Genomic DNA, 11796 nt, shown 5'->3' with positions numbered 1-11796 from the left:
CGAACCAAGAATCTGGTTCAATTTGACCATGCCTTATCATTTTATGGTTTTTTCCGTAGTTTTCCAGAATAAACTACGGTGGCGACTCCAAAATCTCTTTTCAAAATATAATTTATTCTTTTTTATTGGATCGTCGTCCCGTCGCGATTCCGGTTGCGACAGATGGCGACTCCACTGGGGACAACCAGAGAGTCAGGCCATTTAATTAAATGTGCGAATTCAATGTGGTTTTTCTTTGTGTTTTTCTTCCCTTTCTTTTTCTTTATCTTTGTTGGATTTTTGTCATAATTGTACGTGTGTTTGTTTTGATTATATTGAACCCTAGGGTAGAAAACATGTTATATCTGCCTGGGAATCTTCTGGTTGTTTTGCAGGTGAGGGTTTGGGGGTGTACGATTGCATTCTCCCTTCACACACACACAATATGCATATCATGAGTGGGGCCCTATACCCGGGTCTGAGCGCAACTTAGAAATAGAGGGGTTGTGTAGCGGTGTCATTTGGGACATACTTCCTGTTTGGCTATCGTGAGAACCCCAGCCAGAGTCTGTTCTCTTCATTTGTGTCTCCACATCTAGTTGATTACTCTGACTGTTGTGGAGAAACAGTGAAAAGAGCCATAGCTCTGGTGGCCTGATTTAAGCATTAGGAAGCTATCCTTGTGAGTGCATATATTTGGCCTTAGAACTTCAGTCATCCAACCTTTGATAGGGCACGAAGGGAGAGATGTATACTGCTACCCGCATCCTGTTTTGTTCTTTTCAAAAGTATTGACTTTGCATTTCATGTTACGCATGCATTTGTGGTTGGTCATTGTTTTACTTTGTTATGTTATCATGCATTGTGTTCATACATCATTTGGTGACATGCTGGTTTTAGATGCCTCCTGTTTGTTCTTTTCGAAATAATGACTTTGCATTTCATGTTACGCATGCATTTGTGTTGTTGGTCATGTTTTACTTCATTATATTATCATGCATCGTGTTCATACATCATTTGGTGACATGCTGGTTTTAGGGGAAATCACAAGTGTTTACTTTATCTTTTACAAGATGGAAGTTGATACAAGAGCTGATGCCACACAACATGTCGATTCTGTCGTGTTGAGAAAGAAACCTCGCCTGAGGATTCATGGGGGTAATTTGACAGGGCTGATAAGCTTAGGAAAACAACTAACGACCATAAAAAGGGAAACTTTCAAGAAAAAATATGGAAACCTGTTGAGCCTAATAGAAGTGGAGGTACATTTGCCTGCTATCACAGCCTTGGCACAGTATTATGACTCCCCGCTAAGATGCTTCACCTTCCTAGACTTTCAGTTAGCTCCGACTATAGAGGAGTTCGAGCATATCCTCGGTTTACCACTTGAGGGTACCACGCCATATCAGCATTTGGAGCATCATGCCTCTATCGCGACTATTGCTGCCATAATGAAACTACAGCCCCAGGAACTGGAAGACAAATTGGTAACAAGGCATCAAGAGCTTGGGCTGACGCAAGGGTATCTGGAACAGTACCTACAGCATCTAGCTGATAAGGAAAGGTGGGAGACTTTTATGGATGTGTTAGCTCTTACCATATACGGCATTGTTTTATTCCCTAGAATAGAAGACTTTGTGGATTATACCGCAATAGATGTATTCGTGGCAAGAAAAATAAGATCAGAGAATCCTGTAACGGCAGTCCTTGCTGAGGTTTATGGGACCATGAGTTTCTGTCATGAAAGAAAGGGGAAGAAAATCCTTTGTTGTGTATCGGCACTGTATGTTTGGATGACTGCGCGTTTCTTTAAAGGTGCGGTCAATATCAGGCGTCCGTCGGAAGAACTATTATGCCAGGGGCTTACGACCAAAGAAGGAAGTGAGTGGGCTCATTTCTTTGCTAGTTTAAATGGAGGAAAAATAAAATGGCGTCTTTCTTGGGTTGAGCTCAGGCAGCCTATCCAACATTGTGGCCGTTTTCCCAATGTACCTCTCATAGGGGCCCGGTATGGCATCAATTACAATCCTCTGTTGGTTCAAAGACAATTCGGGCATCCCATGAAAGGGGCACCTTCACAGGACTATCTCGCAGCATTTTTCATCTACTATGAAGATGGGCATTGCACTGAAATGCTGAGGAAAGCGAGAAGTGCTTGGGAAAATGTTGTGCGAGCAGAAAAGGATTTAAGACTGGGAGTGATGGACGATGAAATTAATTATCACACCTGGATCAGGGAAAGGGTAAAGGAAATCAAATTGCCCTTCAAACCGATCGTTCATCAGCTAGCTAACGAAGAGCCATCCCAAGAACCAGAAAGCGAAGAGATGAAGCAATTGAAGATAGAGATGAAAAAACTGAGGGAGCAGAATGGACCTCTTAACCGCAAGCAAAGAACTGACCATGAGAGTGGAGGAAAAGAACTCAGCATTAGAAGAAGGAAAGCAATGGAGGCTCCTCTACGAAGAGGCTAAAAGAGATAAGCGAGAGGCTCTGAAGAGACTAAGAGAAGCGCAGGTTCAAGTAGAAAAGGCGGGACATGAGATGAAGGAAATGGCCTTGTCTTTTGAGACAGAGATGAACCAAGAGCGTTGGAAGCTGGCAGAGGCCGAAGAAGAGCATCGCTCCATGATAAAACAAATGGAGGAGTACATTGAAGAGCAAGAGGAACGGTGGAGGTTAATGGAGTTTGGAGAAAGGCATCATGCCTTGGTAAAACAAATGAAAGACCACATCGCGATGCAAGAAGAGGCTGTGAAGCATTGGAAGGGAAGTTTTTCCCAATTGGCTATGTTGGCGAATGGAGCAATTGAAGATATCCCAAAGATGGTGTTGGACGCCGAAGCCACGACCCACTTTTTTAACCCGCCTCCCGAGATAATGCTTTTTATTAATCATTGTAAATGGCTGGTAGGCGAAATGAAGGCCTTCATTGCTCGGGCCAGGAAGTGATTCATGTCTTGTTAGATTTTCTCTATATGAAAGACTTAAGATGTTTTGTATGGTATCAACTTGTATCGATTTCCATCATTAACATTATCGTGATCTTATGATTTCCGCCTATCATTAGCATGCACCACATTTTTTTCCCTTGTTATTTCTTTCTCCCTTTTCTGTCCTTTTTGTTTGAAGCATTTCATCTAACTTAAGTTAATAATAAAACAGTAAAAAAAAACGGCCAACTTTCCACGACATCCCTACAGGACTCGAGCCAATTCAAGGATCATGGAAAGCTGGGAAGAGTCACAAGAATCCATCAAAGCTGAAATGAGTCAGTTGAAGGACCAGGTTGGACAAATCTTGGTTGCCCTTGAAGCCCTGAAGGCTACTGGAGAGTCTTCATCTACGCTGGTTGGCGGGAATGCCCATTTTTATCCCCCATTTTTCAATGCTACGAGCCAATCAATTCCTTTCCCGTTGTATGGGTTACCCCCGGGATATACTCCTTCCGTAGGAGAATATATCGAAGGGGGGCATGTGTCGTTTCCCATCTCCACAGCTATTGATATCCCACCAGTCACCACTCATGGACCTACCTCTGTGTCAGCTCCCTTGGTAAATGCTCAAACGAATGAACCGATCACAGTTGAAGGAACACGAGTGACTACGATACCGCACGTAATTGTTAATCACGATTCTTCAGCAAGAGCCGCATCACAAACCGCGGCGCGTGCAGGGACCGACGTCAGTAACAGTGCTAAAAACAGACTGGAGATTCTGGAGGAAAAAATGAGGGCTATTGAAGGGATGAAAAATTATGGGTTCAGAAATGTTGCAAGACTAAGCTTGGTTCCTGGAGTAAAAATACCGTATAAGTTCAAGGCGCCAGAATTCGAGAAGTACAAGGGTGATACATGCCCTAAAATCCATCTGGCCATGTATTGCAGAAAAATGGCTGCGTACGCATATGACGACCAGTTACTCATCCATGTTTTCCAAGACAGTTTGGTTGGGGTAGCATTAAACTGGTATACCCACTTGGAGCCCTCTCGAATCCATTGTTGGGCAGATCTAGCCGACGCCTTTGTAAAACGGTATATATACAACACACATGTAGCACCGGACCGTCTGCAATTACAGAATATGGGAAAGAAAGATAATGAGACCTTCAAGGAATATGCCCAACGGTGGAGAGAATTGGCCACACAAGTGGAGCCGCCTTTGTTTGAAAAAGAAATGGTGGCAATGTTCGTAAATACACTTCAGCCACCATTTTATGAATATATGGTGGGGAATGTGTCCGCCAATTTCGCTGACGTCGTCATAATTGGCGAGAGGATAGAGATTGGGGTGAAGAGCGGGAAGATTGCAAGTGGTCCATCTACGATGGAGAACTCTAAAAAGAAGCCTTCTTTCAATCCAGGAAAGAAAAAAGAGGGAGACGTGCATGCAACATTGGCGATGCCTGTATGGAGAGGTCAAGCTCCCTCTCACAATTATAGACCATACCTAGGCCAACCTTCATATTCAGCCAATGCGGCTTTTGCTCATCCAATCAGGCCTCAACAACAACAAGGATTCTACCAATCACAACCCGTCACAAGCAATGCTTGGAGGAATGGGCCAAGCGCAAATCCAAATCCGAATGCAGGTCAAGGCGGTTATCCGGGAAGAGCCCAGGAAAGAAACTTTGTCCACTTCACCCCCATCCCCATGACTTACACTGAATTATTACCTCACCTCGTCAAAAGGGGTCTGGTAGCTATATGCCCAATGATACCTCTGCAGCCTCCATACCCTAGGGGTTATGATGCAGATGCCAAGTGTAGTTATCACGGGGAAGGCGTGGGTCACTCAACTGAGAGGTGTATGGCTTTCAAGCGTAAGGTGCAGGCCCTAATTGATGCGGGGTGGCTAAAATTTCAAGAAGATAAACCTAACATTGATACTAATCCGTTATCCGGACATAGTAATGCCTCAACAAACGCCATTGAGTCTAAGAACCATGAACTGATAAGGGATGCAAGTAAGATCCGAAGTTCCAGAAGGTTTATTTTTAAGGAATTATTAAAGTTGGGATTTTTAAACGGGGATTATGATCTGGAAAGAGCATGTGGACTCCACCCATGCACCGAACACTCTATCGAGGAATGCGTTGAATTCGAAAAGTTCCTACAAGATCTGCTTGATAGGAATTTGATGCAAGTGTGCTATGAAGACAAGCATGAGGAGGTGTTCGCACAAACTGGTATGGAGCCAGATGTAGCTTTGCCAGAGCCGTTGATAATCCGCTTCACTCGAACCACCCCTACACCAGTAATTCAAGGAAGATCACCCGTTGTCATCCATACACCAGTTCATTTTCCTTACAAAAGCGAGAAAGCTGTCCCTTGGAGGTATGGGACACATGTAGTCGACGAAGGACAGTGCATTGAAAGCCATTTCTCTAGCCAGGATCCAGTTGTTGAAAATATATCAGGCATCGGCGGAATGACGAGGAGTGGTCGAATCTTCACGCCACCAAATTTGACGGGAAAAGGATCTAGTAATAATGAAACACCAATGGATGCAAATACTAAGGAGCATTTAAAGGGGAAAGGAGTGCAAGTAGAGGAGACCTCTGACAAAGCAGACAAGAAAGAAATCTCTGAGGAAGAGGCTTGCGAATTTTTAAAATTCATTCAACAGAGTGAATATAAGGTGGTGGAGCAGTTGAATCGCATGCCCGCTCGGATTTCCTTGTTAGAATTGCTTATGCATTCTACCTCTCACAGAAAGTTGTTGATGAAGGTACTCAGTGAGGCTCATGTCGAGCATGGTATTTCGTTGAACAAGTTTGAGGGCATCGTTGGCAACATCATCGCTAACAATTACCTCACCTTTACTGATGAGGAGATACCCACTGAGGGGAGAGGTCATAACAAGGCTCTTCATGTCTCCGTGAAATGTTTAGATCACGTTATAGCGCGTGTCTTGGTGGACAACGGTTCCTCTCTGAATGTCATGCCAAAATCGACATTGGAGAAGCTACCCTGTGAGGGAATGCATATGAAGCCAAGCTCCATGATTGTGAGGGCGTTTGACGGCAGTAAAAGGGTAGTGATGGGAGAGATTGAATTGCCCGTTCAAGTCGGTCCTTGTGTCTTTCAAGTGACCTTTCAAGTTATGGACATTCTCCCGGCTTATAGTTGTTTGTTGGGTCGCCCGTGGATCCATTCCGCAGGAGTTGTGCCTTCCACACTACACCAAAAGCTGAAATATGTTATGGGAGATAAGCTGGTGATAATATCAGGAGAGGAGGACCTCCTTGTGAGCGGACCATCGTCCACGCGATATATTGAGGTGGCTGAGGAAGCTCCTGAAATTGCCTTCCAGTCATTGGAGATCGTGGGAAATGCCTATGTAGAGCCATTCCTAGCAAGCCCGCGTCTGTCACGTGCTTCTATCATGATGGCCAAGGTCTTGCTGAAAGAAGGGTATATACCTGGTAAAGGTTTAGGCAAGCATGGGCAGGGGCGAACTTTCCCCCTAAAGGTCGTTCAGAATAGAAACCGATACGGCATAGGGTATGAGCCCAACAAAGAGGACAAGCGAAAGTTGATGGAGGAAAGGAGAGAGCACGGTCTGGCTCGTGTAGAAAGGCGTGAACCTCGGGTGGAAAAGATTGGTATTCGTGACATCAAGGAGAGCTTCCGTAGTGCTGGATGGATCAATGCGGGCCATATAGCCGCCGTGGAGGATGATGATAGCTCTGAATATTCAAGTTTCGTGCGGGCTTGCTCCCCAGCTGCACCACTCAACAATTGGGAAACTCTGAGTCTACCCGTGATGCTTAATTTGAATAAAATGTAATAGTTTTAATTAATCCTATGGCTTTACCCGGGGCTTTAGGATTCAAGACTTACGGGTTGATGTTTTGTTCTTGTGCTCAGCGTGATAATCAAATCGTGTTTGTTTGTGTTTATCATCATTTTGCATTCGTCATCGGTTTCTTTTCCTTTTTTTATTTATTCTTTTCTTTTTATAAATTCAAAAAATGCAGATATGACAATGAAAGTTTTGAAAATAACAATGTCGATATTCCTAATTTTGAGCACCCTATCGATAATACCGAAGATGATTATGAAGATGACTCGGAACCCTCTCCAGAGCTCTTAAGATTAGTGGAACAAGAGTCTAAAGAGATAAAACCCCATCAGGAGGATGTTGAAGTACTCAACTTGGGAGAGGAAGAAGAGATAAAGGAAGTAAAAATCGGTACTAGCATGAAAAAAGAAGTGAGGGAAGGGCTGCGAGCCCTACTGAAGGAGTTTAAGGATGTTTTCGCTTGGTCTTACAAAGACATGCCAGGGTTGGATACCGATATTGTGCAACACAAGCTCCCACTTAAGCAGGAATGCCTTCCAGTCAAGCAAAGACTAAGAAGAATGAAACCAGAAATGTCATTGAAAATTAAGGAAGAGGTACAAAAGCAATTCGACGCAGGATTTCTGGCTGTGGCTAAATACCCACAATGGGTGGCAAATATTGTACCAGTGCCTAAGAAAGATGGAAAGGTTCGAATGTGTGTCGACTATCGTGATTTGAATCGTGCAAGTCCGAAGGATAACTTCCCGTTACCACACATCGACACTTTAGTTGACAATACAGCCAAGTACTCACTATTTTCGTTCATGGATGGTTTCTCGGGGTATAATCAGATTAAGATGGCGCCTGAGGACATGGAAAAGACGACCTTCATCACGTTGTGGGGGACCTTTTGTTATAAGGTAATGTCTTTTGGGCTCAAGAATGCCGGGGCAACATATCAAAGGGCGATGGTGACACTTTTTCATGATATGATGCACAAGGAGATCGAGGTTTATGTGGATGATATGATTGCAAAGTCTGAATCAGAAGAAGAACATGTCCTCAACTTGAAGAAATTATTTGAGAGATTGAGAAAGTATAAACTCAGGTTAAACCCTGCCAAATGCACATTTGGAGTGAAATCCGGGAAGTTGTTGGGCTTCGTGGTTAGCCAAAAGGGGATAGAAGTGGATCCTGACAAAGTGCGAGCGATATCAGAAATGCCTGCGCCTAGCACAGAGAAGGAGGTTCGCGGTTTTCTGGGTAGATTGAACTACATTGCTAGATTCATCTCCCAATTAACCGCTACCTGCGAACCAATGTTCAAGTTGCTACGAAAGAATCAGGTTATGGTTTGGAACGAGGATTGTCAAGCCGCTTTTGAAAAAATCAAACAATACCTGCAAGACCCACCTGTATTGCGTCCACCCGAGCCAGGAAGACCACTCATTTTGTACTTAACTGTATTGGAAAGGTCAATGGGTTGTGTATTGGGTCAATATGATGAAGCTGGAAAAAGGGAGCATGCGATATATTACTTGAGCAAGAAATTCACAGACTGCGAACAACGATATTCATCGTTAGAGCGAACTTGTTGTGCACTGGCATGGGCCGCTCATCGCCTAAGGCAATACATGTTGAGTCACTCTACATTGTTGATATCCAAGATGGATCCTATCAAGTTTATTTTTGAAAAGCCCGCTCTCACTGGAAGGATAGCTCGGTGGCAGGTGCTATTGTCAGAGTATGACATCATATACGTCACTCAGAAATCCGTCAAAGGTAGTGCATTAGCGGAATACCTGGCGCATCAACCCATCAGTGATTATCAGCCAATGCAACCCGAGTTTCCTGATGAAGATATCATGACTCTATTCAAAGAAGGCAGTAAATACCGAGACGAAGAAACATGGATATTACTATTTGATGGAGCGTCGAATATGATGGGGCATGGCATAGGGGCAGTACTAATCTCTCCAGAGCAGCAGTATATGCCCATGACATCAAGGCTGTGTTTTGATTGCACGAATAACATTGCAGAGTATGAGGCCTGCGCTATGGGTATTCGGGCGGCAATAGAGTTCAAAGTGAAAATTCTGGAAGTATATGGAGATTCAGCTTTAGTCATCAACCAGTTGAAGGGAGAGTGGGAAACAAGAGACGCAAAATTAATCCCTTACCAGGCATACATCAAAGGATTAATGGAGTGTTTCGACTTCATCACATTTAACCACATACCACGGGAAGATAACCAGTTAGCAGACGCGTTGGCTACTTTGTCATCCATGTTTGAGGTTGACCCGAATACAGAATTACCAGTGATTGAAATGAAGAGCCATACGGAGCCAGCATATTGCCAGTTCATCAAGGAGGAGGTGGATGGTAAACCTTGGTACTTCGATATCAAGCACTATCTTAAGACCCAAGAATATCCTGAAAAAGCATCTGAAAACGATAAGAGGTCGTTACGAAGGTTGGCTGGTAGCTTTATTTTGAGTGGGGACATTTTATACAAGAGAAATCATGACATGATTCTCCTCAGATGTGTAGATACAAAAGAAGCCAAATTGATATTGAAAGAAGTGCACGAAGGTACGTTCGGCACACACATGAATGGACACTCCATGGCTAGGAAGATCCTGAGAGCTGGTTACTTCTGGTTAACCATGGAAAATGATTGTTGTACACATGTAAGGAGGTGCGAGAAATGTCAGATGCATGCAGACAATATCAATGTATCGCCCACGACTTTGAACGTGTTGTCTGCACCATGGCCGTTTTCAATGTGGGGGATAGATGTTATTGGAGCTATAGAGCCAAAAGCGTCAAATGGACATCGCTTCATCTTGGTCGCAATCGATTACTTTACCAAGTGGGTCGAAGCCGTTTCTTACACCAACGTGACTAGAAAGGTGGTGACCAGATTCATAAAAAGGGAGTTGATCTGCAGATATGGGTTGCCTAACAAGATCATCACTGATAATGCCACCAACTTGAACAACCGGATGATGGCAGAGTTATGTGAGGAGTTCAAAATTCATCATCTTAATTCTTCTCCTTATCGTCCAAAAATGAATGGGGCAGTAGAAGCTGCTAATAAGAATATCAAGAAGATCGTGCAAAAGATGGTGGTCACCTATAAGGATTGGCATGAAATGCTTCCCTTTGCTTTACATGGATATCGTACTTCAGTACGAACGTCCACTGGTGCCACACCTTTCTCGCTGGTGTATGGGATGGAAGCAGTGCTTCCATTTGAGGTGGAAATCCCATCTCTACGAATTTTATTGGAAACCCAATTGGAGGAAGCTGAGTGGGTTCAAGCTCGGTTTGACCAGCTCAATCTCATCGAAGAGAAGAGACTGACAGCGATGTGCCACGGGCAATTGTATCAAAGAAGAATGAAAAAGGCTTTCGACAAAAAAATACATCCAAGGGATTTCCATGAAGGCGAACTGGTGTTAAAGAAGATATTGCCCATACAAAGGGATTTCAGAGGCAAATGGACACCAAATTATGAAGGGCCATTCGTAGTAAAAAGGGCGTTCTCTGGAGGGGCACTTATTCTCACAAGGATGGACGGAGAGGAGTTACCTTTACTGGTCAATTCTGATGCGGTAAAAAAGTTTTACGCATGATGATTCCGAGATAGGGGATGCTACTAAGGGATATTAACACTGTTCTGTGAAAATTTTGTTGTATTTTGTGTTACTTCTTTCAATAAATGCCTGCGATTTCATTCATTATCCGACTTTTTCATCTTTTGCTTTTCGACACGATTCATATCACACTGAGTTTTAAGGTAAAATAAGGAAGGTAATAATAGTTAAAGCATCACGGGTATATTTCATTGAGCACAAACTCGAACCTCAAGGATGTCGTGGAAGAAAACAAATAAAAAATAATGATAAATAAATAAATAAATAAAAAAAAAGAGATTTGTCAAAAATTCAAATTGTGCAAATTTTGTTTACGAGTTCATTATTCCTCTCTTCCCATTTCTGCATTGTCTCAAGCATAATGTTTTCAAAATTTTGTTTTTCATACTCATGGCGTTCACTTTGGTTTTCATTTCTTTCGAAGTCATTTTTCCGCATTTTCTTTGTAAATAATTTGTTTTCTGTTGAACCCGTTTTTTATTATTTCGTTTAGATTAGAAATTTTCGTTTAAAAAAAAAAAGGAAAAAGCATAAAAATCCATTTTATTTCATCATCAGAGCAAGATTTACAGTAAGGTCGGAAAGATGATTTTGAACAAAGATACCAATTTAAATACACTCATACGATCTTAACATTTGATAAATGAAATAAAAGTGCATAAAAAAAGAAAAAAAAAGCAGATATAACAAGAAAAGCAAGGTCACAAATTCAAATAAAAAAAAAAAAAAAAAGCAGCAAATAAACAAGGCAAATAAACAATGTTCGGGGTTCGATCACTGGTGATCGTTAATATTACAGACCATGAAAATTTAAAAATAAAATCAAAAAAAGGAATTCAGCGAAAATATTCTCGGGCCGGTTGCGGTGGTCTAAGGGAGAGCTCCGTCGAGGGAGCTCTGGTGCGGAATGTGATAAGCATGGGTGGAGCGATTTGTCGTGTGTCCCTATCGTCGTCAATGATGATCGGAACGGGGAACAAGTTCAGCAGCCTCGGCGCCCTCATGATCACCCAGTCGTTTTCTTTCCGAAAAAAGCAAGAAAATTTGTGTCAATAATAGAAAAAAAAAAAGAGAAAAAAGGAGATGGAAGTGATCAGGGTACTTACCATACATGTATAGCGGCAGTTGTGAGAACTGAGTGCCAGTAGGGTCTATCTCCGCTTGCCAGCGCCTGACCCGATTGCCGTGGTTGTTAAACCAGCAGTGCACATTGTATTCGCTGACATCTGCGAAAACCCTTAGTCGAGACGCAATTTCGACGACTTGCGCTCTGCTGGGATGTGTGACCCCGTAATTGAAAATATTGGTCATCATTCTGATCTGATCGTCAGTAGGTCGCCACCGCTGACTGGTATACCTATCCATCTCC

The 11796-nt window shown here is 42.9% G+C and overlaps 2 protein-coding genes across 2 annotated transcripts; both read left to right on the top strand.

Moving 5' to 3' along the window:
• Positions 1-1052: 1052 nt before the first annotated feature.
• Positions 1053-2453, top strand: LOC128195363 (uncharacterized). Its single transcript, XM_052872638.1, has one exon. It carries the CDS (start codon positions 1053-1055, stop codon positions 2451-2453), a length of 1401 nt encoding a protein of 466 aa, XP_052728598.1.
• A 751-nt stretch (positions 2454-3204) lies between these two features.
• LOC128195362 (uncharacterized) lies at positions 3205-10406 on the top strand. The gene is made up of 2 exons (XM_052872637.1): positions 3205-6767; positions 6962-10406. Exons 1-2 carry the CDS (start codon positions 3205-3207, stop codon positions 10404-10406), a joined length of 7008 nt encoding a protein of 2335 aa, XP_052728597.1.
• The last annotated feature ends 1390 nt before the right edge of the window (positions 10407-11796 follow it).

The sequence above is a fragment of the Vigna angularis genome, chromosome 2 (genome assembly GCF_016808095.1).
Source record: "Vigna angularis cultivar LongXiaoDou No.4 chromosome 2, ASM1680809v1, whole genome shotgun sequence".
Classification (NCBI taxonomy): domain Eukaryota; kingdom Viridiplantae; phylum Streptophyta; class Magnoliopsida; order Fabales; family Fabaceae; genus Vigna; species Vigna angularis.
The sequence above is the reverse complement of the archived record's forward strand: the minus strand, read 5'-3'. Positions and strand labels throughout refer to the sequence as shown.